Raw genomic sequence first — 27,877 nt, forward strand, 5'->3', positions numbered from 1 at the left:
GATGAATCATTACTCTAGTATTTTTCATCAATTATAATATCAACAATGATTCATCCCACTAAAAATATCACCACTAATAGCACTAATGCATTAAAAAAGTAAAAAAAAACAAAAAAAAACACAACTCTAAGACCAAACAACAATGATTCATCCCACTAAAAACATCACCACTAATAGCACTAATGCATTAAAAAAATAAAAAAATAAAAAAAAAATTACAACTCCAAGACCAAAACATCACATCATTCATGACGGGACCCACTGCCACCTAATTAGTGGGAGCACTAATTAGTGCTCCCAAACATTTTTCAAGACCAAAACATCACATCATTAATGGCGGGGCCCACTGTCACCTAATTAGTGGGAGTACTAATTAGTGCTCACAAGCATTTTTCTTATAATATATTATTTTCTTTATTATTCTTCAATTACTTCATATAAAATTATAAATTATACTTTTTTTTTTTTTTTTTTTTTAACTAATCACAATATCTTGGATGGTGCTCAGAATCCATCAATAATTTCTCCTCGTCTTTTGCTTCAAATTTTTTTTAAAAAGTACTAAAGCCTCGTTTGGCAAGAGGCTATTTTAGTCAATTAGCCAAAAAGTTACTAAATTAGCCAAAAAGTCAACATCCCATACCAAAAAGTCAAAGATTATCTTTTCTCTCTATTTTTTGCACATCTTTTCGTAATTAGCCAAAAAATCATCCCAAACATACAAGTTTTTTTGACCTATATTTTTAGTCAAATAGTCAAAAAATTACTTAAATTAGTCTGTTCCAAACGAGGCCTAATTAATTACTTAATTAATTTATACAACGTAAATGTCTTTTATTAATTCCATAGCCAGTGCACCAGACCAGAGCAGGCCAGACCCCCTGAACCATTCAAGTTTCCAATTCTAATCTCTCTCTCTCTCTCTCTCTCTCTCTCTCTCTCGCTCTCTGTCTCACATTTGAGAGCTCGCTTCATGAATTTGTCAGCTGAAAAAGAAAATGAGGGATTTTGAGTTCAACGATTCGTTTTGTTGACGCATCTGAGCAATGTGGTTCTAGGAAACGAAGATTTGGACTGCCGTGACAATGTTGATGTTACGTTGTCGTAGAATGTTAAATTCATTGGGCTTAGTCTTAGGTCTAGGGTTTCATTGTAGTTTTTAGTCGAGGAAGTGAAGCTTTTGACTTTTTTTTGTTTTTTGTTTTTTGTTTTTTTTGTGTGTGCGAGTTGTGTGATTTATTAGCCGAGTCTGTGGATATATATATATATATATATATATGCATCGGGATGTGAATGGAGTAAAAGAAATTTGTGTCTTGTTTTTGAATTTTTTTTGGCTGATAATGCAATTTGAAGAAGCTCAGGATTCGAATTTTTACTTTAATTTGGTGATTCATCGGCAACGAATGCGTGATCAAACATGCCAAGCATCAGAGCTCCGGTAACCAAGAAAACCACTACCCTTACGGTTAGTCCTGAGTTTCTCTTTCTGCTTTATGTGATTTTTGTTGCATTTTCATGTTTTTTCTCTGATTGTGATCTCCTGAATTATTGGCTTTAGGTTGCGGTAAAATGTAGGCCGGTAAGGGAGAGGGAACGTGGTCGTGATATAGTTCGTGTGAGCAATGATCAGGTTGGAACACTTTTCTACTAGTCTATGAACTTTGTTTTGGTGTTTTGTGAAATAAGAGCTATTATTTGTCTTTGGGAAAATGAAATTTGTGTAATGTGTGACAATGGCATTTGTAGGAGGTGCTTATTTTGGATCCTGACCTATCAAAGTACTACCTTGATCGCATACAAAATCGGACGAAAGAGCGGAAGTATTCTTTTGATTATGCATTCGGCCCTGAGTCTACTAATTCAGTATGTAGTTTCTATTGTTGTTTTAATTATTCATGAAGCTTATCCTTTTTTGTGCTTTCAAGTGTGCCTCTTTTTCTAATAATGCTATGTTGCTTCTTCAAGATAAAAGGAGAGGATAGAGAAATGATCACAACTGGGTTTTTTTCTTAACCTTTTTGATGCATTCAGCTATGGCACCCTGTTTTGTTCTGATGATGTAAAGCAACAAACAAATGACTAAGTCATAGTATTAGTGGAAGGATTGTGGACTGGTTGGTTCATTCTTTTTGGCCAGAGATTCCTTGGTCTACTACCCCTATTCCTTACCCAGTTAGTGTTAGTTAAGCTTCACTGCATTCAAAGAAAAGATTAAGAAAGAAGAAATTATGTTCAAGTACGAAACACCGAAACAGACTGAAAAAAATGGAGAAAAATAGAAACTGTTTTATTATAGAAACAAAACAGAATCTGGAAAGGAAAAAAAAATATTAAACCAGAAAAATTAAACCACAATACTTACACTATTATTTTTTTAGAAAAATGATCAAGTCCAGTGTTACATACTGTTTCCTTAAGACAGATTCGTCTTTTCCACGGTCAGAATTTGGATGTCTCTCTTCCAAGATAAAATGATTGGCAACAATTGGTAGTAGCACTACACACTAATTGTTCAATGAACACACTCAGTGTATATACTCTTTCGTACAAAGGAAATGCAGAAAAATGTAGACAAAAAGGACGAAAATTGATGGAATGAACAAATGGAGGACCGCCTATTTATAGAAGAATTGGTGACTGTTTGGGACAGGATTGAACAAGCATGGAACCTGTTTGGGTTAGAAGAGAAAGCTAGAAAGGGGCGTTGGACCAAACTACCAACGTTCAGAAACGTTGGGGTCATTTCAGAATTTATTTTGAATTTCAAATAGAAATTTAAATTATAAAACGATAAGAATTTAATTTAGAAAAAATAAAATGTTTTTGGCCCAAAAAGAAAAGCACTGTTGGGCTGGACCACAAGAAGTTGAACCCAACCTCACACCTCGCACCCGCGCCCAAGGCCAGGGCCAGGCCCGGTCCAGGCGGCGGCACACGCGTGTGTTGTGGTTTTTGGATCCAATGGGTCAAAGCTCACTTTATCCATAACCTCTCCCACTATAAAACTTGGGTGCCCCTTGGGTCCCTCCCCAAGATGCAAACTTAAGGTTTATAAACCCATATCATGTTTGCCCACCCGAGCAATGTGGGACAAGCCTTTTCCTTCATCGTTTATGGAAACCTCACCAAAACATCATTTCCATGGAGCTCACTTTGGTATCGATTTCTTATTCACCCGATAACGGTTTTGAGCAAACAAATGTATGAAGTGGATCATGACGCATCAAATAACACGTTGCCACATAAACCCGCCAACTTTGGTGAATGGGTCCCACTTTAAAAATAGACCAAAGTTTAGGAAAAATTTATTTTTTCCCAAACCACTTCCAACAATCCCCCATATGTATGAAATTTGATGACAACGGAAATGCAACAATATGCAGAATTGTCAAGAGAGTATAAATTGAAAATATCGTGTATCTAGACAAGTAGCTTTTGGCTTTGAATCTTCTCTAGTGATAATCTATTGGACTTACTAACTAACTAATGGACGTGATGCCTTGAATTGTTTAGCCGTTTGTGTAAGCCAAGACAATAGATTTCACACAAAATATCTTTTGACACATCGTGGTTGTCACGGTTGTGTTCATTTTGGCCCTGAACGTACCTGGTTATTCATGAGTGTTCTAGAGAGTTTAGCCTCTTTATTCTCATAGAACAGGCCCTAGTTCGACACTCATATAAGTGATTTTTATTGTTAGTATGCCTCATACTCATCTTGATTTTTATTCCTTAATCAAGATATAAGTAATCATTAAAAGTAAAGTTTACTCTTAAACTCCTGAATATAACACATGTTGTAGATATCACTCTCATCATAGGAATAGATAGGGAATTTAATCCCTTGGTGATTTCTGGCAAGCCACATATAACTTAGTTGTCCATTTGAACTTAGTTCTTAGGATCTCCAGTCATCTAAGTAGGGTTACCATTATGATGACTCTTATGTAATAGGCTTTAATCCCATTCCCTTTGATGAATTATACACTTGCTCTTTTGCTAAACCTTTTGTTAACAGATCCGCGATATTATGGTTAGACTTTATATTATCTATTGAGACTATACCATTTGAGAGCAATTGTCTTACAGTATTATGTTGATGATAAATATGTCGTGACTTACTGTTATACATATGATTCTGTGCCTTTCCTATTGCATAACTATCACAATGAATGCAAATGGATGGCATAGGTTTTGGCCACATTGGAATGTCTTCTAAGAAATGGCGATGCCATTCTGCTTCTTCTCTTGCTTTATCTAAAGGTATGAGCTCAGATTCTATTGTAGACCGTGCAATGCATGTTTGCTTCGAGGATTTCCAAGAAACAGCTGCACCTCCTAGAGTAAAGACATAACACTAGTGGATTTTGAATCTTTAGTATTCGATATCCAATTGGCATCACAATAGTCTTCGAGTACTACTGGATATTGAGTAAAGTTCAAGCCATGATCACGGGTAAATCTTAGATACCTAAGAACCTGAATCATTGCTTTCTAGTGATCTTCTCCGGGGTTACTAGTATACCTACTTAACTTACTGACAGCATATGCTATATCAAGACGTGTGCAATTCATTAGGTAAATTAGGCTTCTAATGATCTGGGAGCATTTTAACTGGGACATCCCATCACCTCTATTTTTTGACAAATAAAGATTGACATCTAGAGGTATTCTTGCCACATTTACATCATCCTTTATGTATTTACCAAGTATTTTCTCAATATAATGTGATAGACAATGCATATCCGTCAGATATTTTAGTAATTTTCATTCCTAGAATAACATCTGCTACTCTCATATCTTTCATGTCAAACATTTTGTTTAGTATTTGCTTGGTTGATTTGATCATATTATGACTTCTACCAATTATGAACATGTTATCCACATAAAGACAAACTACGACTTACCTTTTGTTAGTGTTTTTAACATAGACACATTTGTCATACTTGTTTATCTTAAATCCATGAGTTGGCATAGCATGATCAAATTTCTCATGCCATTGCTTAGGAGTTTGTTTTAATCTATAGAGAGATTTTACAAGCCGACACACTTTCTTTCCTTTCCTGGTACTACAAACCCTTCGGATTGTTTTATGTAGATTTCTTTATGTAAATCCCCATTTAAGAAAACTGTCTTAACATTTATTTGATGTATCTTAAGATTATATAATGTTGCTATAGCAATAAGCATGTGAAAGGATGTGATCCTTGTTACAGGAGAGTAAGTGTCAAAATAGTTCAGACCTTCCTTTTGTCTGTAACCTTTTACCGCAAGTCTTGTTTTATACTTGTCTATTGAATCGTTTGCTCTTTTTTTTTTTTTTTTTTTTTTTTTTTTAAATATCCATTTATACCTAAGAGGTTTACAACCGGGTGGAAGATCTAACCAACTCCCATGTGTGATTTTACATGATGGATTCAATTTCACTATTAACAGCCTCTTTCCATAATGGTGCTTCAAGACCCGACATTGCTTCCTTAAAACTTCGAGGCTCATTTTTTAATAGGTATGTTAGAAAATTTGGACCAAAGGATTTTGATGTTCTCACTTTCTTACTGCGTCTTGGTTCATCATCAGTTATTTCTTGTTGGTCATGACCAATACTAGTCTGTTGCTCTTGATTGTCAATAGTATCCTGATTTTGTGTAGAATCATAAGTTATTTTCTGTGAATTTAATTCCTGTCATTTCTTATGAGGAAAAACATGTTCAAAGAATACAACATTCCTAGACTCTATAATAGTATGTACATGTATATCAGGTATTTTTGACTTATGAGTCAGAAACCGATATGCACTACTATTATGTGCATAACCAATAAACATGCAATCAACTGTTTTTGGTCCTATTTTAGTCTTTTTAAGAATAGAAACTTCTACCTTTGCTAGACACCTCCACACTTCAAAATATTTGTAGGAAGGCAGTCAACCTTTCTACAGCTTATAAGGAGTGTTATTAGTTTTCTTGTGGGGTATTATGTTAATAACATAATTAGCAGATAATATTGTTTTCCCCCATAAGTTCTGTGGTAAGTCTGAACTTAGTAACATGTCATTCATCATTTTTTTAAGGGTTCTATTCTTCCTTTTCGCATTTCCATTTTGCTGAGGAGAATATGGTGATGTAGTTTGATGAATAATGCCATGTTGTACACAAAATTCATTTAAAGATTCATCATATTCACCACACCTATCACTTCTAACCATTTTAATAGTTTTACCTAGTTGATTTTCAACTTCGGTTTTGTAACTTTTAAACATTTCTAAGGCTTCGTCTTCATTTCTAAGTATACATAACAATATCTTGTGCAATCATCAATAAATGTTATGAAATACTTTTTGCCCCCTCTAGTTTGAACAAATTTAAGATCACATACATCATAATGAATTAATTCTAGAGATTTAGTTTTTCTTTCTATCGATTTAAATGACACCTTAGTTAGTTTCGTTTCTACACATACTTCACATTTATAATTAGGATCAATTTGAAATTTTGGTATATAATCCAAACCAATAAGTTTATGCAAAGGATCAAAATTCACATGTCCTAATCTACCAGGCCATAAATAAGACTCAAGAATATAAACAGAAGCTGTGTTAATCTTATTAATAGCAAAAATTGGTACAATAGTCATTACATTCATTTTAAAGAGCCCATCGCTCATGTACCTTTTATCCACATACATGCCACTCTTAGTTAGTATAAATTTATCGAACTCAAATACAAGTCTAAAATCATTTTTATTCAACAAAGACCCCAAAACTAAATTCTTGCGAATATCTGATGCATGCAGCATGTTGTTGAGAGTAAGGTCCTTCCCCAAGGTCATTTTCAAAATCACCTTTCCTTGTCTAGCCACGGTAGAAGTAGAAGAATTTCCTATGAACAGTTGTTCCCCATTGGTAGCCTCACTATATGAAGTGAACATCTTATCCGCGCAAATGTGGCTAGTTGTCCCAGTGTCGACCCACCACTCCTTGGGATTTTCAACCAAATTAGCTTCAGACACCACTACAGAGAGATTGATGTCATTTATCCCATCAGAGATGCAATCTAGTTCTGTCACACAGGCTTGATTGATAGTCTTTTTGCTTGTACTTTCGTGATTCTTCTTGGGTGTTAGCAATAAGAGGCACGATGTTCAGTCTTGCCACAGTTATAGCATTTTTCTTTGAACTTTTTATTGCCATTGTTGTCACCTTATTTAAGACCATCTCCAGCATACTTCCTTTTGTTGTTAAGTAGTTTGTGCACTTGTTCCACTACATTAGCCTTAGACTCAATGGGATTTTTACCACTCCTCTTTTCAGCATTCTGGTTATCCTCTTCAATGCTCAGTCAGACAATGAGTTCTTCCAATGTCATCTCTTTGCGCTTATGCTTAAGGCTGTTCTTGAACTCTTTCCAAGCAGGTGGTAATTTTTCCACAATTGCAACAACTTGGAATGATTCGCTGAGAGACATACCTTCTGCATGAATATCATGCAAGATAAGTTGGAGACTTTGCACTTGGCTAATAACCGTCTTAGAGTCAATCATTACAAAGTCCAGAAATTTACCAACAACGAATTTTTTCGTGTCTGCATCCTTTGTCTTGTATTTTTTCTCTAAAGAATCTCACAATTCTTTTGCTATTTTAAGAGGACTATAAACATTATACAACATATTGTCTAGGCCATTCAGGATGTAATTACTGCATAGAAAATCAGAGTGCTTCCAAGCATCCACTGCGGCAATAATTTGTCGATCACTTTCATCCTCTTTAAGTACTGGAGCATCTTCATGGAGAAATTGGGCAGGATTAAGAGTTGTAAGATATAACATCTTTTGTTGCCATATCTTAAACTCTATACCATTAAATTTTTCTAGTTTCTTTCCATGATTCATAGGAACCACAGGAACTTGAATAGGGTTTTGAATAATAGCCAGTGTTGGTGTAGCAACCGGATTTAGTGTACCAGTTTCAATACAAAAATCAGAAAGCCAAATTAAAATTAATACAATTTTCTAGTTACAAAAACCTGAAGATAAAATATTGATTTGAAATAAAATCAGAATTTTGAATACAATGAAAATTAGTCTTAAAAAGAAAAGCCTGTCTTAAGATTGTTAGTTAAGCATCACTGTATTCGAAGAAAACATTAAGAAAGAAGAAATTCTGTTCAAGTACGAAACACCGAAGCAGACTGAAAAAAAAATAAAAAAAACAGAAACTGTTCTATTACAGAAACAAAATAGAATTAGGAAAGAAAAAAAAAAATTAAACTAGAAAAATTAAACCAAAATACTTACAGTATTATTTTTCCAGAAAAATGATCAAGTCCAGCGTTACACACTATTTCCTTAAGACAAATTCGTCCTCTCTACGGTGCTTTCAGAATATGGACGTCTCTCTCTCAGGATAAAATGATTGGCAACAATCAGTAGCAGCACTACACACTAATTGTTCAACGAATACACTCATTGTATATACTCTCTCTTACAAAGGAAATGCAAAAAAATCAAGAGAAAAAGAAGAATGAAAATTGAATGGAATGAACAAATGGAAGACTGCATATTTATAGAAGAATTTGTGGCTGTTCAGGACAAGATTAACAGACATGGCACCAGTTCGGGTTGGGGGAAAAGCTGGAAAGGTGTGTTGGACCAAATTGCCAATGTTCAGAAACATTGGGGTCATTTTGGAATTTATTTTGAATTTCAAATAGAAATTTAAATTCCAAAACAGTAAGAAATAAATTTAGAAAAAATAAAATTCAAATGTTTTTCGCCCCAAAAGATAAGCACTGGGCTAGATCACAAGAAGCCCAACCTAACCTCACACCTTGCACCCGTGCCCAAGGCCTAGGCGGCGGGGCGTGCGTGTGGTGGTTTTTGGGTCAAATGGGTTAAGGCCCACTTTACCCATAACTTCCCCCTCCACAAAACTTGGGTGCCCTTGGGCCCCTTTCTAAGATGCAAACTCAAGATTTATAAACCCATACGATGTTTGCCCACCCAAGCAATGTGGGACAAGCATTTTCCTTCATCCTTTATGGAAACCTCATCAAAACACCATTTCCATGGAGCTCACTTGGCATTGATTTCTCATTCATCCGATAATAGTTTTGAGCAACTAAATATACGAAGTGAATCGTCACGCGGCAAATAACGCGTTGCCACATAGACCCGTCAACTTTGGCTCATGGGTCCCGCTTCAAGAATAGACCAAAATTTAGGAAAAATCTGTTTTTTCCCAAACCATTTCCAACGGTTAGCTCCTCACAAGAATATGGAAGAGTTCCAATAATGTTTTGCTGCTGCATTTTCAACCTTTGCATCAAACTACAGTTTGTGTAATCTTTTAGATGAGGTCCTCAAAATCTTAAATTCATTAAGAATTACAATCATCATGATTTTACGTTCAGTACATTCAAATTTAATGCATTCAAGTCACTTTTAGATTTATGGAACTCAAGCGGTGGAAAAATTTATATTAGCGTTTGGTGTTGTAGTAGCTGTAGACCATACCAACTGTCCCCCTTGTTCGTTTACATTTCCACGGGCTACGTTCAGCTAGTGAAACTCGGCAAGCTCATCTTCCTGAGTAGAATGAACTCTTTGATCTGCCCAAGCGACACAACTACCAGTCCGCCCTATGAACTTACTTCACTTGCCACTGTTACTGCTCCCCACTGGGCTGCTGCTGGCATTGCTAAATGCTCCACCATGAAGAAAGCTTGCCTGAATATGATAGATGTGAAAGTGGCTAAAGAAGTTGGATTGGAATTTCCTACCCCTCTTGTTACTTCTTTTTCCGTTGCTTCTATTTGGCCTCAGGGCTGTTAGGAATATAGAAGTGATCATAGAGGATTTATCTGCTATTTGAAGATTGTTTTTGTTTTGTTTTATGGCTAACAAGTCTAACAATATCACCTTCATACAGGATGTCTACAAGAGAAGTATATCTTCTGTAATTGCTGGGGTTGTTCAAGGTCTCAATGCAACTGTATTTGCATATGGAGCAACTGGAAGGTATATGAGAAATATATTATTCTTTCCCAAAACTGTTGAGGTTGGGTAAAAATGAACTAGCTCTCTTCTGGTGCCCAAAAAAGTAAAAACTCTATTTGAGTTATTTTTTCTTATTTTGTAAAATCATTTTTATTCATTTGCTAATTGGAATTTCATGTCTAATATAGGAAGCATAATTATAGCTAAAACGAAGTTTTTTGAGGGGGATCTGTGTTTCTTTTTTATATTTTTTATTGGGCATATTTTGTTAATGTTTATTATTTTTTGTATATAGCTTTTCCTATTCCTATGTTAGTATTGTTTGGCTGTCCAAGGTTGTCCTCATCCAAGTGGTTGCTTGACTGGTTTCGGTAAATGATATACTTTGTTCCGTCCTTGGAATTTTTTAATGTCTAATATTTACTATGACATGGTATGATTAGAGAAATTATCAGATCCTAAATCATTTGAAGATTGGTATATCCTAAATCATTTGAAGATTAGTATAATAGGTCAACCTTTCTTTATTGTATGTTTAAATTTGGAAATGGATCAATGCCCATAATTTTGGTGGGACCCACATTTCTTATAAATTTTGAATATTTTGACTTTGATCAATCAAGGGCATTTAATTTGTGTTGATTGATTGGGCGTTAATTAAGCACCTGAAAAATTTTAGTGTCCACACACGCCGACATGATAATTTATAAAAAATGCTGGATATCACATGTGACAAACATGCAAAAAAAAAAAATATTTCTATTTATGCATTTGTTATATCTCATAATTTATGAATACTTTATTCAAAGATAATATTATAAAAAAATAAAATAAAATAACATAACACTAATTTATCAAGTTTTAAGGAGGAGGGATTAATAGGTATAAATCTATGTTGTGTTTTTTAATCATTGGATCCCAAGTTATTTTGTTTAAACTTATAGTGTTTCATGCATGTCTAGGCGATGGACACGTGTGTTTCCTGAGGGTTTGTAGCATGTCGTGTGTCCGAATCTAAAAAGTTTAAAATAATAAGACATGTTTGGATGCGTGTCCCCTCATGTGTTGGAAGTGTCTGGATGAGTATTGGTATCCGACATGGACACGCTACTTTTCTACAAGTGTTCATGCTTCTTAACCTACAATTCAATAGACAGAGCGTTGCAGTTAGGCTTGCACTTGTCCTTGGTGTCCTAACTTGGCAAGGGGCAACTATTACTTCACATGTGTTCAAATTCCAGAGCCTATCATAGAGGCTCTCTGCTTCTTAACATTTTTCTATGGAGGATTTGGTCAAAGTTCCCTCATAATAAAACTTTAATGCATTAAGGACAAGTACAAAAAGTTTTTCTTAAAAAGTCCAACATATATCATTATTATCAAAATATTAAACTTTAAAATAATATAACTTTTGATGTAGATGTCGGTTTTTAATAAAATTAGTATTTTTAAAATTCTTTCGTCAAGATCTATCAAATAAGATCCATATTGACTATGAAATTCTTTAAAAAAAAAAAATTATTACCGCCGAAATTGATGTAAATAGTAACAGTAACATGTTACTCTGTTTTACAGTAACATGTTACTCTATTTGAAAGCTATTCTGTTTGGCAGTAAAATGTTAGTTTGTCTCACAGTAACATATTACTTTGGTAATATTGTCTAAGGAAAAAAAAAGAAGATATTTTACTTTGTCCTTACTCAATTATATATTTTCTCTTTAGTAGGTTTATGAAGCAAATTAAATTAGGCTGTCGTTTTCACCAAACAAGGGTTTAATGGAGGGGTATTGGCTAAATTTTCCTTTTTCTTTCCTATTAATAGCGAAACTTAGAATAAAAAGGAGGGCATGGCCTGTGTGAATATTTTTAAAAATATTTTAATTTTTTGTTTATTCACTTGTTTCAGTAATCAGCACTTCTGGGATTTGAAACTGTCAACCATGGAGCCCATAGCCTTGAAACTTCTATCAGCCCAACAGCTGATTAATATCATTACTGCATAAGAACTGATAATGTAGTTTTCTGGCCTGTGCATTTATTTGTGGCATGAGAAGTGATGATTTGTTGTGTTTATTAATTCCATAATGAATTATGTCTTATGTTTTCCAAGTTGTCTGGTAAGTATTACTTGTCTGAAGAGTGAATTATCGTTAGTTCAAAAGGTACTGTAGAGGCTTTGCATGTTTGATAGAGCTAGAAAGAAGCTGTGTGCTTGAAACAAAGACATCAAAATTTCTAGAATGCACAGTGGATTATTGTTCATGTTACTGATCAGATTACTCTGGGATAAGGTACTACAAAGGAGTAGCAAACTGATATATTTTGTTTCCAGTCAACCTTCTGATGAAGAAATTGGAAATCAGTATCACATGGTATGCTTTAATCATATGCTGTTATTGATCTGATAGGAGTCTCAGCTAACATGTAATTTGGAACATTATGTTATCATTCTTTGTGCTGATTTGCAATTCCCTTTAGTTGAATCATTCGCTAGCATAATCCAACTGATGTAGGACGAGTAGAGATTACTTTCTTGCAAGTAGTGAGCCCGGGTTAAGTATACTGGCAGCAGTAACAGTAGACTTGTAAGGCTAGATTTGGTGGGATTTTGTGACTGTAAAAGTATTTTAACAAATAGGAGTTTAAGGGTTTATAGAAGGGTGTAGGGTTTTGGCAATGAAAACACAAGTGTTTAGGGATAGTTGGGTGGTTGTTCTAAGCACTGTGAACAGTAACTTTGCTGGATAGAAGAAGAAGAAGAAGAAGAAGAAGAGAGAGAGAGAGAGAGAGAGAGAGAGAGAGAGAGAGAAGTGCTTTACCCTCGCAAGGGATAGGCCAATCACACAAACACAATCTCAAATTTTCATAATATTAACTCTGCTATTGAATCATTGAGATTACACATATTTATAGGCTAAAGACTCTCCTAATTCTATAAGGACTATTACTCAAATTTAAAAACTAAAAATATTTAGCAACTATTAATATTCTAGACCAACTATGACTTCAAATTCTACTTCAATCATAATAGGAAACTTTAATGATTTCTAATTCTATTTCGATAGCAAAATAGGAAATTCGGACTTTTGACTATTAAGATTATTTTACACATAATAAAACCCCTATATAATAATCTATTCAATAACTGGACCTAAAATAAAACCCATGGGTGACCCCTACAACCCATGTCCAACAATTATTGGAATTACCATTATACTCTTAATTACTAAAATCTACTATAATGACATGAAGACTCAATTATTCCAAATCTTTAATTCTTGATACCCCAAATGTGCTTCATGTGAAATTTCAGATTTGCTCTTTTTCTTCTTTCCATGATCTTCATCACTAACATTGTTCTATATTTTCAGTGGTAAAACATATACAATGGTTGGAACTCAACATGATCCTGGACTCATGGTTCTCAGTTTGCATACAATTTTTGATCTGATCGAGAAGGACAATAGCTCTGATGGCTTCGAAGTTTCTTGCTCCTACCTTGAAGTTTACAATGAAGTAGGGTCGTGCATAGTCGTTATGGAGTTTTGATTTTTACTATTTATGAGTGCCCTTGTTTTTGGGAAAAAAAATTGTAACATCTATTTTCTTGATTTGTGCAGGTTATCTACGATCTGCTTGAAAAATCCTTGGGTCATTTGGAACTTAGGGAGGATCCAGAGCAAGGAATAGTTGTTGCTGGGCTTAGATGCATCAAGGTTCATTCTTTTCTTCATATCAGTTGGCATGCATGTATATCATATTTTTGTGCATGCATTAGGCATGCATGTATATCATATTTTTGTGCAAGCATTGCTTGGCATAATGCATGCGAACATTTCAAACTAACTTCAATTATAATCATACAATTCAAACTAGCTTTGTCTAGGGTTTTAGAAACTGTAACTATCTCTGGGCAAAAAATTAGCTGCCCAATCTTTTAGCCCATATCATTAGTCTCCAAGGGATTATATCATCAAACTTATTGTTTCAAAAGAATACTGATTTGAAACTAGCACTAGTTAAGAAGTAAATCATTTAAATGATGTTTAGCCTCTATTTTACAATTGGATGGTTCGTGAGCAAAGTTTTTGATATTTTGCTGACACTGCATTTCACGAACTGTCGTTTTTATGGGAAGCAATTAGGGCTCCATATTTTTTCTGTGACAATTTCGTTGTTTAATAAATAGTCATTTTTTGTGAAAGGTGGTGCTATCTTTCATTGACAATCGGTTTTGCATGTCCCTACATTTTCATGACTTTTCTTCTGCTGCAATATTTTTATTTTTAATAAATTCATAAACATTCAAGACAGTAGCATTTAAAGGAACAATTTAATTGTTACACTTGGTTCCACTACCCAGTAATATAATCCAATGTTGATTGTTCATTCTCCATTTCTTGTGTTTTGCAAATACCAGTTGAATTTTGTAATGTGACAATAAGGTTGAATATGGAGAGATAATAGATACCAAAAAAGATAAAAGAAATAACAAAATGGTTTGATGTGGTTTGGCCAATCTTGGCCTACATCCACACACACAAAGCCCTGTGGCCTACATCTTTCATTCACTCAACTTAATACGCTTGTTTACATGATACACCATATATATATAGAATGGGAGATACAATCAAATCCCTTCAGTTAAAGGAATGAAATAAATCAAAGATACAAAAAATCATGATAAGTACAAATCATGGGATCTATATATATTTTGATATCTTCCATATATTATGATATCTTTAACAATATAATCTTATCTTCAACAATACCAACTTATTTTTACCCGGCTTTTAAATGTGTTTTAATTGTTAATAACTGTCTTGTGAATTATGAGTTTTTTTTTTGAAGTTTTGATCTACTTCTGTTCTAGTTGTTCTTCAAAATGTAACCCATTAACATTTAAATGATGTGTATTTATTTTTTATTGACTTGCTTTCTAGTCTGGATTCATCATATTTAGCCTGTGATCCGGACGTAGGAAACTTCTTATGTTTTTGATGGTTTTTATGTTTATATTCAGGTTCAATCAGCTGATAGGATTCTTGAACTTTTAAATTTGGGGAACAGCAGACGAAAAACAGAAAGCACGGAGGCTAATGAAACATCCTCCCGGTGAGTGGTCAGTGGTTCTACAGATTGGGATAGATCACTGCAACCTTTTAGTACAAATTATGTTTGGGGGCTACTGTTGTTGGATAGATCGCTGCAACCTTTTTATTTTTTATGTTTGGGATAGATCGCTGCAACCTTTTTATTTTTTATTTGGTAACACACTTATCCTGATTTGGCTACATTAATATAATATTTTTGTTCTCTCATCCAATTACTTTGCTAATGGGTTAAACAAATTTGACTGCTACTGCTATTGGTGATTTCATTAACACACAGTTCAATTTAGCTACATTTATATACCATTATTGTATTCTCATACAATCACTTTGTGATCTTCCTGTGATAACACCCTGGTTCTACAATTTTATCTTATTTTTATTTTCCTAAATGCCTATTTCACAATCATCCTCCACCCCCAGGGCCACAAATTGCCAGTCTCATTTTAAAATTTTCTTAAAAAAAAAGGTACTTGTGTTGTGTTTTCATGGCTGTTATGTAGAGGGTGAGAACTTATGATATGTCTAACCTTAGAGTTAAAGCCATGTTACCGTACTTGACAACTCAATCTATTACCATGTACAAATCAATGCCATGTATCAATGTCATTGCTGAGCCCGTAAATATTGTTCCTATTGTTTTCATTATCATTGTCATTTTTTGTATACTCCTGCAAAAAGAGTGAAAGTAATCGCTGGTTCCCTTTCCATGAATAGTGTGGTCTTTCTTCCTGATCTGATATGATGTTGGCAAACAGCTCACATGCAGTTTTGGAGATTACTGTGACAAGAAAACAGAGAAACAAGTATCGAAGTCAAGTTATCAAAGGAAAACTTGCACTTGTGGATCTTGCTGGCAGGTATTCTCATCAGTAAATTTACTTCTTTTCTCCTAGTTTCTCTAACTGGCCAATTGCTTCTTCATGTGAAAGTTACAGAAATGTTACCTTGGACAATTTATGGTTGCAGTGAACGAGCTTCTGAAACAAATAGTGGAGGCCAAAAGCTACGAGATGGCTCTAATATTAATCGTTCGCTTCTTGCTTTAGCAAACTGTATAAATGCCCTAGGAAAACAACAGAAGAAGGGTCTAGCTTACGTCCCTTACCGCAATAGGTACCTTCCGGAATGATACCTATTAGGGTACAGTTCTCTTCTTGCTACTGTGGCTAATTTCTAGATTTTTGCAGCAAACTGACACGGATTCTTAAAGATGGTCTAAGTGGTAATTCTCAAACAGTTATGGTTGCTACTATATCACCTGCGGATAATCAGTATCATCATACTGTTAATACCTTAAAATATGCTGATCGGGCTAAGGAAATTAAGACACACATCCAGGTGAGATCATGATCTTATATACACAACAACACTATATTACCACTAATTAATTTTAACTATTTTATTTTATTTTAACATTCTCCACTAAGGTGTTGAAAATTTCAATTAAATAAGAGTAGTAACAATAATAATCCTGATATTGGTGTATCTTTATGAACAACTCCACTCACGTCCATGCAAGCTGTACTTGCATGGCTGTATGATATAAGTCAAAACTCTAGCAGTCACACAGAATGATGCAAGTGTCTCAGACACTAGATTGTGACTGCTAGAGTTTAGTGGCAGATGGGTAGTGATATGTCCAGAGAATGATTACACGCCATAGTTCTTCTCTATGTGTTGTGTGACTTTGTTGTATTGTTATCTGCCATGGCAGAAACAGGTGCTGCTATTCTTAGTGTTAGGACTTATCTATTCTTTGTTTTGAACACTTAAGTGTTGATCAGTTGGTGTTGTACAATCATTGCATCCTGACACATATAGGGTTGCACCTGAGTATGAATATGTTGGTCCTGTGCTAATCAAAATGGCATCGTATAGTTGTTTCCTGCTCCTTATTGTATTGGCTAATCAATCTGTCTATGCTTCACATCTCACTGCATTTTTATTTTTATAATAGCCTTCATATATTTACTTGCGAGTTTTCGTAGTAGGGATATTTTGACAAAATAAGAAATACTTACATGCTTTTTTAGGCTAGATTCATGTTTGATATGTTCTTTAATGGTTACCCGTTCTTTAAATCTATATCTATCCTTTGCAGAAAAACATTGGCACCATTGACACTCATGTATCAGATTACCAACGCATGATTGATAACCTTCAGGTAAACTGTGTGGTAGATTATCTGACGTGTTACTTCAGGTAGCAAACTTTGTGTGGTGGTAGTTGATAACTTGCATGTTTGCACAGATAGAGGTTTGTCGGTTAAAGAAAGAGTTAGCTGAAAAGGAGTCTCAACTATGCGCCAAACCAACCGGAAAAACAGTGGATGATGAACTGTCTTGGTTGAACATATTGAGCCAAGAAATCAGTGAAAATGTTCAGGAACGGATAAACTTACAGAAGGCTTTATTTGAGCTTGAGGAGACAAACCTTCGCAACCGCACTGAGCTCCAACATCTTGATGATGCTATTGCAAAGGAACAGGTTAGAGGGTGCCACTTTAACCATTATACATGATCATTTACCTGTTTCTAATTTTAGTACATTTTATGTTGCAATTATTGTACATTTTGGCCTTCACCCCTGTTATCCTAACTGGACTACTTGTGGTAACATGAGATATAGCATGGGTGTGGTAAGTAAGCTGCAGGAAAATTTTGGGGATACGATCAATCCAGCAACTATATTTACACCCACTCTTGATACTTGTTTTAAAGTCCTTACATATATAATTAAACTCAATTTTCATTTTTAAGTCTTGATGATGATTGCCTTTGTTTTTTTTCTTTTCAGCACTGTCCTTTCTGTAGGATTTAACTTTCCAAAATTTCAGTTGTTTGCCGATCCTTTTAAAAAAGTTGTATTTGCTATTTCTGGACAGCATGCTTGGAGTACTGAAAATGTCTGTGCTGTTCACTCCCCCTCCTCCTCCGCCTTCTTCTCTCTTTCTTCATGTGCTTGCCCCAACTTTTCTTGCGTACAACTTCCAATATAGCAGAATACGCATCTGTTCCAATCTATATATATATATATATATATATATGCTCGCTTCCCATAACCTAGAAAACTGGTATTGGTAATTAGTAATTAATTTATGGTTGAGTTTTCTAGTGACAACATACCTTTTACTTCCATCACAGGCCATTGAGAAAGATGGAGCTTTGGTTCAGGCTTTAAGAGGAAGGCGACAAGTCATTCTTGATAACATTCGTGATAATGATGAAGCTGGTGTCAATTACCATCAGGTGATGCTCCATTCTCTTTCTAGGCTCTTGGGAATTATCATTTTTCGTGCTTAAACTATCTTACTAATTCTATTTCTTGTAGGAAATTGAAGCAAATGAGAAGCGCCGCTGTGAACTACAAGATATGATTGACGAAGCCATTAGTAACAATGGCAACAAAACCTACTTGCGCATTCTCAGTCAATATAGGCTCCTGGTAATTAGTTACTAACTCAACCGTATCAAATACACTCAAGCATTGGAATTAGTCAACTTGATGTAGACAAATTAATTTTGCTATCTGAACTTCGTACTTAAATCTCTCACCAACCAAAATGGGCAAAGTGAACTTTACTGAATCAGAAATAATACTGGAATCATATACTTGTCACCCAAATAAGAATATTGAACCTTTTTGTTACTTTTTTGGTCTTTAATTGGAACATGATGTTTGCTCTCAGATCAGAATGTAGTCATATTTTATTCACCTAATATGGAGCTTAAGTCATTCAAAGACATTGTGAAGCTAGCCTTTTTTAATTTTTCATAATGCTCTTTTTTTATTCTGTAAAATTGCTACTATATCTGATGGTTGTTATACTGCAATTAATATAGGGAATGGCTAATACCGAGCTTCAGTTTGAAGTTGCAATGAGGGATCAAATCATTTACAACCAAAGGGAAGTGCACAGAAACCTCTGGAATTTGCTCATGGCTTTAGGACTTGATGAGAAGCAGACATTGGAGCTTGCTGCTAAGCAAGGAATAACTATAGAAGACTGGACAACGACCCCCCATTTGGAGTACTCAAACAGGAGGCAATCACTAAATCCGGGTTACGGAAGATTTACACCCTCACGCTATTGTCCTTGTGTTGGGCGGTCCTTTGGTAGATCATCTTGCATCTTTCCACAAAATCAAGATTTCAGTTCTGGTTCGTTTTCCAAGGGATATTGGGACTTGGCTCACACATTTTGCAGGGAGGAGCGTCATAGTTCATACTACTTGATGGCTCATGATCACTCCCCCTCAGCGTACTTGAGGTTGAGAAGTAGTAGTGGGCATTGGGTTGGTGGTGGGAGGCCAAGTTCGTGGTTCAGCACTCCTGATAACCTTCTTAATTTTCGCAATTCATATCCACAGATGAGAAGTCAGTCTTCTCCATATCATGAAAGCTGCATACTCACTTCATCCTGTAGTGCTGACTTCTCCCAGCATCACAAGGTATGCATGCAGAAACACATCTATGAAACAATTCTGACCTCATATGGTAACCCTTTTATTTATTTTTTATTTTTTGAGAACAGGATGCGTGGAGTAATATTACAAGGCGACATCAACACATGATGGGTAATAATGTTGGATTGAGTAGCAATGAAGACTCATACATAGGAATAATGATGAACCACGGTGGATCAGCTCGAGATCTGTTTGGATACACTCCATCAGAGCAAGGTTCTAGCATGTTACGTTTTGACAACATTTTTCCAAACACAAGAGCCTCGAACCGCCCGGATGTCCCCCAAGTGCTCCCCTCATATGTTACTTCTTCAGGGCCATCATTCAGTTCCAATAACCTTGATTCTCACCCCTCCAGTTTTGTATAGACTTTTTCGACATTTCTCTTATTCCTTTTTTAGGTCTCATTCCCTTTCCGATTTTTATCTCCAAAATGTACATATGTGTTGAGTACCTTTGTCAATAATTGAGTATCTTCTATTCATTTTTATTTTTATTATTAATTTTTGTTTCTGTTTTTTCTGGAGGAATGTAGTGACACTGTTTGTTTGTACATATATGTACTTGGTGCTACCTCTCTTTTTTGAATAGCATCAGCTTCTGATTTGGTGTGTGGTTTGGGGGAGGATGGAAAGGACTCGAACCTTCTGGTTCATCAGTGGAACTCCTACTCTATATATGTTGGATGCAATTACTGTCTAAAGAGTAGCTTTATTATTTTTATTTATTTGTTTTTATTATTATTATTTTTTGTGTAGTGCATATAACTTAGATGAACAAATTAGTAGATTAGATTATTAATAGATTGATTGGCAATGAATTCTAAATAAACAGAAAGTATAATTTATTTACACAAGAAGGTAGCCCTGTGAGTATGGTGGTGTTTGACAAAATTAAAAGTTAAAAATTGAATGTTAATTTTTTAAATTAAAAATAGTTTGGTATAAATTTTAGTGCTGAATTAAAATAAATTGTTTGATTTGTACTTGATGAAATTTAAAATTTATTATTTTAAAATTTTATTTTCTAAATTTTATATTGCAATGGTGGACGAGGTGGTGGCTGTAGTTGTGGCGATGATAGTAGTAGTGGTGATGTTAGAGGTAACTCAAGTAAGGGTAGGGGTGGTGGTGGTGGTGGTTGTGTCAATAGTTGTGATGGTAGTGACGGTGACAGTGGTGATGTTAGAGGTAACTCAAGTAAGGGTAGGGGTGGTGGTGGTGGTGGTTGTGTCAATAGTTGTGATGGTAGTGACGGTGACAGTGGTGATGTTAGAGGTAACTCAAGTAAGGGTAGGGGTGGTGGTGGTGGTGGTTGTGTCAATAGTTGTGATGGTAGTGACGGTGACGACAGTGGTAGCAGTTTTGTCAATAGCTATGATGGTGATAGTTGATGATGATAGTGATGATGACGGCAATTGTATGACAGCTGTGTCAATAGTCATCATAATGGTGATAGTGTTAGTAGTCATGATGGTAATAGTGAAGATGGTAGTGGTAAGAAATGGTGGTGATGGTAGTGATGGTAACAATAATAGTAGTAGGGTCTGAGACGGCGGTGATGATGACGATGACGATAAAAATGAGATAGAGGTGATGATGATAGTGGTAGTGACAATGTCAATAGTGATAGCAATTGTGATGGTAATAATAGTAAGATTATAACCGTACATGTTAATATTTAAACATATATAATTATAAATTCAATTAGCAAAAATATTTAAAATTTTAAATAACATAAATTATAATTATCAAACAAATTTATTTAAATATTAAATTAAATAATCAAATACCAACCTACTTGATATAATGTTTGAATCCAGATCTTGCGAGTGTAACATTTTTCCATTCCCAATTTCTTAAAAGAAAAATGCTTGGGAGCACTAATTAGTGCTCCTACTAATTAGGTGGCAGTGGGGCCTGCCATTAATGATGTGATGTTTTGGTCTTGGAGTTGTGTTTTTTTTTTTTTTTTTTTACTTTTTTAATGCATTAGTGCTATTAGTGGTGATGTTTTTAATGGGATGAATCATTGTTGTTCTTAAAAAACCAAGCCAAAGTTGCTTTTCGAACTTCATTCACTTTGGATTTGGAGCTCTAACATTACATAAAAAAATCATTTTAATATATTTTTCCTCCATTACATTCAATTGCATTACACACAGTATGATTCGAACCGAATTCCGATTGAAATGTCTAGCACCCGACCCAGATTCGAATGGTTTTGAACCTGTCTTCGGTCAACATCGAATGTTTTTTTTTCAAATCGAAGTTGTTGGTTCGGATCAATGTGACTAGCAAAACTGAACCGATCCGACCGCGAACAGCCTAGCCTAAAAATGCCCAGATAGAATAGAACCCAAATTCCTCCCCCAAAACCCCCGTTCTCTCAACTCGCAAACTTCGAGTCCCCATCATCATCATCATCATCATCATCAGAAAACAATGGAGTCGTCAGACCCAATCATCAGACCCTACAAACTCAAACAAACCCTAACAGGTCACAAACGCGCAATCTCCAGCGTCAAATTCTCCGACGACGGCAACCTCCTCGCCAGCTCCTCCGCCGACAAGACCGCCCGCATCTGGTCGACCACCTCCTCCGGCTCCTCCTCCCTCCACGAACTCCAAGGCCACGAGCAAGGCATCTCCGACACCGCCTTCTCCTCCGATTCCCGCTACCTCGCCACCGCCTCCGACGACAAGACCCTCCGCATCTGGGACCTCTCCACCGGCTCCCTCCTCAAAACCCTAACCGGACACACCAACTACGTATTCTGCGTCAACTATAACCCCCAGTCTAACATGATCGTCTCCGGTTCCTTCGACGAGACTGTTAGGGTTTGGGATGTCAAGGCTGGAAAGTGCTTGAAGGTGCTTCCTGCTCATTCCGACCCCGTTACGGCCGTCAATTTCAATCGCGACGGTTCGTTGATCGTTTCGAGCAGTTACGATGGGTTGTGTCGGATTTGGGATGCATCGACTGGCCATTGTATGAAGACGCTTATTGACGATGAGAATCCTCCGGTTAGCTTCGTCAAGTTTTCTCCGAATGGAAAGTTCATTCTCGTTGGGACTTTGGATAATACATTGGTGAGTATTTTGAATCAATCTTACTTTTAGCTCAAAAAAGTTGCGATTTTTAGCATTCTAGGATATGCATCTCTGTTATTTTATTTTTTATGATGCTCTTTCCCTGTTTGTTTAAATTCCTGAGTGAGTAAATTCTATACAGCTTAAGATGATTTGTTTTATGTTTCAAATTAATTGTTCGTACAAAATTAACGAGAGTTAATTGTCTTCAGAATCAACACTCCTGTTTTATTTTTTATTTTTTGTTTTTAAATAGAGTGATTATGTTGCTAGGAAGTGTAAGTTTATTACACAAACATTTGGGTGTACTTTTTGAAGAATTGTTTTGCTCTAGTAAAGAGCACGACTACCTACGTACCTACCATGTTGCATAAGATTCCTGCTTGAGTGGCAAATAGATTATTATTGGATAAACCGCAGAGAGACTTTCTATGGGGTGGTGTTAGGGAGGAGTTGAAATATTATTTGTTTGATTGGGATTTGATTTGCACCCCAACTAGGGAGTGGGTTTTGGGGGTAAGGAGGTTAGACATCTTTGATAAAGCTCTTTCAGGAAAGGGATGTTGATATTTGCTTATGTGAGTAATAGAGATATTTGAGAAGAGTGGTGATGGATTTCTTGTGGTAATTGGACCTTTTTGGATGTGACAATAGCTCTGTTTGGTGTAACTTTTAAAATAAATTATAGATTATAACTTAACAAATTATAAATTATAATTTTAATTAGAAGCTGTTAATCTGTTTAGTATAACTGTTAGATTATAAATTTAAGTTGCTGAGTAGTGTTTGTTAAATAAGTTGTGAAATCGCTTTTTGAATTAACTTTTATTTTATGTTATTCACTACTTGTCTACATTTTTCGTAAAAAAAATAATAATAATAATCCATAATCCATTTGGGCCTTTTTCTATTTTTTAAAAAATAAAAAATAAAAAAATTTAAGAGTATAATCTTAAATTAACAAGTCCACAGCAGCAGCTGATAATCAGAAGTAAGGGGAGAGCAGTTTCTTAGAATTAGTTTTTTTGAGTTAAAATAAGTTAGTACAATCAGAAGCTGTCTGAAATAAGTTCAACCAAATAGTCCAAAATAACTTTTCTAAAGTTAGAAGTTATAAGTTGGCCAAAATAAGCCACACCAAACAGTGCTAATGGCTGATGAGAAAGGGTTCTGGAAGAGTAGTTGGAAGGTTTTGGATGATTTCTCTAAATTTGTTAGTTTTAAGGGGGACTAAGTGAGAGTTTTGAAAATGTAATAGAATGGTGAAGTGGTTTTGGAGAGTGCTTTTCTTGCTATTTTTTTCCTTGCTATGGTCAAAGAAGCCTTGGTCGCAGATTATGCTAGGGGTGTGGGTAGGCATGTATTGAGGGATGTTGGGTTGAGGAGGAATGTGCAAGATTTAGTGTAGCAGTGTGAGAGGATGTCTTGAATTTTTTTTTATGTTTTTTGGTGGTGGGATGTGGTTAAGAAAGGGAGGTTTGAGGTGAATTCTTTTTATTGGCCCAATTTTTTTGTTAATTGGTGTTTCCTTATTTTGCAAGTGTCACAGGGCGTTTGTTGATTCGCTGTGGCATGTCTAGGGATCTGTGCGGTTTGGATTTGTTTGGAATGGATTGGGGTTTTTCCAAAAATATGTTGTGGGCATTCTGTTTAGCTGGTAGGGAGGCAGGGTGGAGAAGCAAAGGTTAAGGGTTTAACGTTTAGTTCCTTTGTGCTTGATGTGGCTCGTATGAGGGAGTATAATAGGACGATTTTCCAAGGAACTGAACAGCCTCTATAAAGGCTTAGAGCTTTTTTGGGGGCTATTCTGTTCAGTTGGATTTAAAGGGAGGTTATACCTAACTCAGATAATTTTGTGGACTTCGTGGATTACCAATTCCCTTCACTTATAAGAAGTTATAGGCTATCTTTGTCGTATTGGGTGTATAGGCCTTTAAATAAAGTTATCGTGGTGTATTCTTTGGTTACATGAGTGCACCTCTGTTTGCATCAGACTCATATAGTGCATGGTTTGTTGCACTAGTCAATTCCTCCTTTTCTGATTTCCTGCTTGGGAATTACCAGTTCCCATGTCATTTTGTTGGGAACAATTACTTAGTTTGCAGTAATTAGCTTACTAATTATTATATAGGAAATAGAGTAACTTTGACCAAATTCCCCTAAAAAAACTGAATTTGCACATTGTTGTTGTGTTGTTTTGGATTCACCCATTCTTCTTCCAGTAGCTTCTGTTCACTGCCATCTGTTGTGTTCTCTTGATTTCTTATTTGTGTCTACAGAGGCTTTGGAACTTCTCAACTGGTAAATTTCTGAAGACTTACACTGGTCATGTGAATTCAAAGTACTGCATTTCATCGGCATTTTCGGTGACAAACGGCAAGTATATTGTTAGTGGTTCTGAGGATAATTGTGTATACTTGTGGGAACTTCAGACGAGGAAAATAGTTCAGAAATTGGAAGGCCACACTGATACTGTCATATCAGTTTCGTGTCACCCAACCGAGAACATGATTGCTTCCGGTGCGCTCGGAAATGACAAATCTGTGAAGATCTGGAGTCAAGAGGAAGACTGATTTTACCCGGTACATAGATTTTGTAACCATTACTGCATTTGCTTGGCATTATGGCATTGGACAAGATTGAGAAAAAATTGAGGGGGGAAAACCGGATCCGTTTGTTTGTCTTTGTATGATGGAAACTGGAAACTAGAAAGTTATGCTTACTATTCCAAACGGTTGATTGGTGAGATTCTTTCTTCTAACTTGTTTTGGTAGCTATCTTTTCAAGCTGATGTATTTAGGATTAATTATGCTTTGATATCAATATTAATTATGCCGTGTGGGTTCTATGGCATGCATGCCCTCATACTCATGAAATTATTTTAGCTTATTTTTCTTTTGTCTCTACAAATATAAGATCCAAATGTAGGGTGAGAGACACCTTTCAAATTGGTGAAAATTTCCTTTTTTAGGGTGTCAAGTCTCGGTAGAAAATGCAGTCACTTGGGTCATACACCAGCGAATGGTGGAAGAAAAAGAAATTGGGACTCTTTTGCTTCCTGTTCCTTACCCTCTTGCAAAATGATTTCTTAGAAAGCCCATCCTTTATGTGAGATACCCCTTCAAAATTTCATGACCTAATCAGAGCTACAGGATGTGTAATTTTTTCACTAGGTAAGATTTGTTTTTGAGAATTGGTACGATTTCATTGAGTGACTACATGTCCACGTGGTTTTCCTGATCCATGTGATAATTTTTGCAAAAATTGAGAGTTTAGTTCGAATAAGAAGACATGAGATAATTATTACACACCCTCCTCCGGACCCATGTGATAATTTCTGCAAGAATTGAGAGTTTAGTCTGAATTAGAAGACATGGGATAATTATTACACACCCTCTTGGATTAGATGGGCACATGACCACGTTATCTTCTTGACCTATGTACACACCCTCTCGAATGGTAGATTAGAGTGTTGGCCTCATTGGTTTAGCGTTCAACTGGATTATTAATCCTAATCAAATGGTGAGGTAATTATTACCCACCTCCTTGAAAGTTGAAACATAGTAAATTTAAAATATTGACCTCGTTTGTTTAGTGTTCAATTGAATTATTAATCCTAACCAAATGGTGAGATAATTATTCACCCCCTTTAAAATTGAAACAGACTAAATTTAAGTTGAAATGTAGTTGGATCTTTTGTTCATATTCATCGTAAATTTAATCTAATCATATATATATATATATATATATATTTTATTTGATATGCACGGTTCTTGAATTGGAGAGTTGAAACATAGTAAATTTAAGTTGAAATGTAGTTCGATCTCTTGTTCCTATTCGTTGTAAATTTAACTTAATTATATGTGTATATATATATATATATATATTTTGTTTTTAATGTAAGGTACTTGAATGGGAGATTAGAGTGTTGGCCTCATTCTTTTATGGTGTGTTTATTTGGACGGACTGGATAACAGGGGATTGAAATTCGTCGAACTATTAATCTTGGGATTCATTGTCCTCGGACTATTTGGTTGGACTGGATTTTTATCCTATGTTTGTTTAGTCATGAGATTAGATGCCAGGAAATGACTATTTGATTTGATAGGATGTGAATCCTATGTTTGTTTGAGATATTATGAAAAATGATAAATGTGTAAATGACTATTTTATCATTTTCAGTTATTTACTAAGTAATAGCAACATTAAACATATCTTTAATATTTTAATTATTTTTAACTAGATTAAATAAAATTTTATTTTATTTTATTTATTACACAATTAAATAAATTTATTTTTTTTAAATTAAATAAATAAAATATCAATAAAAATATATGTTATTCTTTTAATTAAAAAAATATATGTTATTCTTTTAATTAAAATTTTAAATAAATTTATTTTTTAAAAATAATAATTAAATAATGGAATTAAATAAAGCATCTATTAAAATTTAAATAATGAAATTAAATAAAATATAAATAAAATTTTAAAATAAAACATCAATAAAACGTTTATAAAAAATTATTTTAAAAAATTGAATAAATAAAACATCAACAAAAATTAAATAAAATTATTTTATTTTTAAATTGAGACATTTAAATTTTATTAAATTTTACTAAATATAATACATAATTAAATAGTATAGGGTCAAAATAGTCATTTCACCACGTAATCCCATATCCTCCTTATCTCTTCATTTGTGTTCCACCTCCCATGGGACACAATAGTCCAATGGATTTTGGACTAATAATTCGGAGGGACTAATATTCCGGTGTAAAAATTTTAAACCAAACAGCAAACTATTAATTTGAATGAATTAATAGTCCAATCTTACTCAATCTCTCAAAGCAAACATCACCTTAGTGTTCAACTGAATTATTAATCCTAGCCAAATGGTGAGATAATTATTATACACTAGGGGTGCAACTCGGGCGGGTTCGGTCGGGTTGGGAGGTTGTCAAAGCCCAACCCAAGTTGTGTTGAGATCTGCCCAGGCCCGCCCAAGCCCGAATTGTAACCCAAGTTTGCCTGTCCAAGCCCGACCCGAGTTAAACCCGAATTGCTCGAGTTGTCCGAATTGTAAATAAATTTCAATTTTGTTTTTTGTAGCTACATTATTAAATTAATAAAATTTGACTCTATTTATATTTTTTTAATAGAAAATCATTAATATCATCAAAATAAATAATTTATATAATATACGAGAGA

The 27,877-nt window shown here is 34.9% G+C and overlaps 2 protein-coding genes across 5 annotated transcripts; both read left to right on the forward strand.

Annotated features, from left to right (window-relative positions):
• The first annotated feature begins 456 nt into the window (after positions 1 to 456).
• LOC114277191 (P-loop containing nucleoside triphosphate hydrolases superfamily protein) lies at positions 457 to 20,300 on the forward strand. Of its 4 annotated transcripts, none has more exons than XM_082894048.1 (17): positions 792 to 1,468; positions 1,562 to 1,633; positions 1,750 to 1,866; positions 9,928 to 10,016; positions 12,289 to 12,369; positions 13,369 to 13,513; positions 13,618 to 13,713; positions 15,021 to 15,112; positions 15,867 to 15,968; positions 16,078 to 16,224; positions 16,299 to 16,449; positions 17,213 to 17,275; positions 17,362 to 17,598; positions 18,255 to 18,359; positions 18,442 to 18,555; positions 18,954 to 19,562; positions 19,646 to 20,300. In XM_082894048.1, the coding sequence occupies exons 5-17, from the start codon at positions 12,341 to 12,343 to the stop codon at positions 19,943 to 19,945; spliced, it is 2,190 nt and encodes a 729-aa protein (XP_082750174.1). In that variant the 5' UTR covers positions 792 to 1,468; positions 1,562 to 1,633; positions 1,750 to 1,866; positions 9,928 to 10,016; positions 12,289 to 12,340; the 3' UTR covers positions 19,946 to 20,300. The 4 variants fall into 4 exon arrangements, with proteins under 4 accessions (XP_028074873.2, XP_082750174.1, XP_082750184.1 ...); XM_082894058.1 differs by lacking the exon at positions 12,289 to 12,369 and adding an exon at positions 5,440 to 5,509 and having other exon boundaries at positions 1,191 to 1,468; XM_028219072.2 differs by lacking the exon at positions 12,289 to 12,369 and having other exon boundaries at positions 457 to 1,468.
• A 1,352-nt stretch (positions 20,301 to 21,652) lies between these two features.
• On the forward strand, positions 21,653 to 25,534 carry WDR5A (Transducin/WD40 repeat-like superfamily protein). The gene is made up of 2 exons (XM_028219076.2): positions 21,653 to 22,669; positions 24,949 to 25,534. The coding sequence occupies exons 1-2, from the start codon at positions 22,022 to 22,024 to the stop codon at positions 25,240 to 25,242; spliced, it is 942 nt and encodes a 313-aa protein (XP_028074877.1). The 5' UTR covers positions 21,653 to 22,021; the 3' UTR covers positions 25,243 to 25,534.
• Positions 25,535 to 27,877: the final 2,343 nt, after the last annotated feature.

This window comes from Camellia sinensis, chromosome 1 (genome assembly GCF_055761805.1).
Source record: "Camellia sinensis isolate YWXY chromosome 1, ASM5576180v1, whole genome shotgun sequence".
In the NCBI taxonomy this organism is placed as follows: Eukaryota; Viridiplantae; Streptophyta; class Magnoliopsida; order Ericales; family Theaceae; genus Camellia; species Camellia sinensis.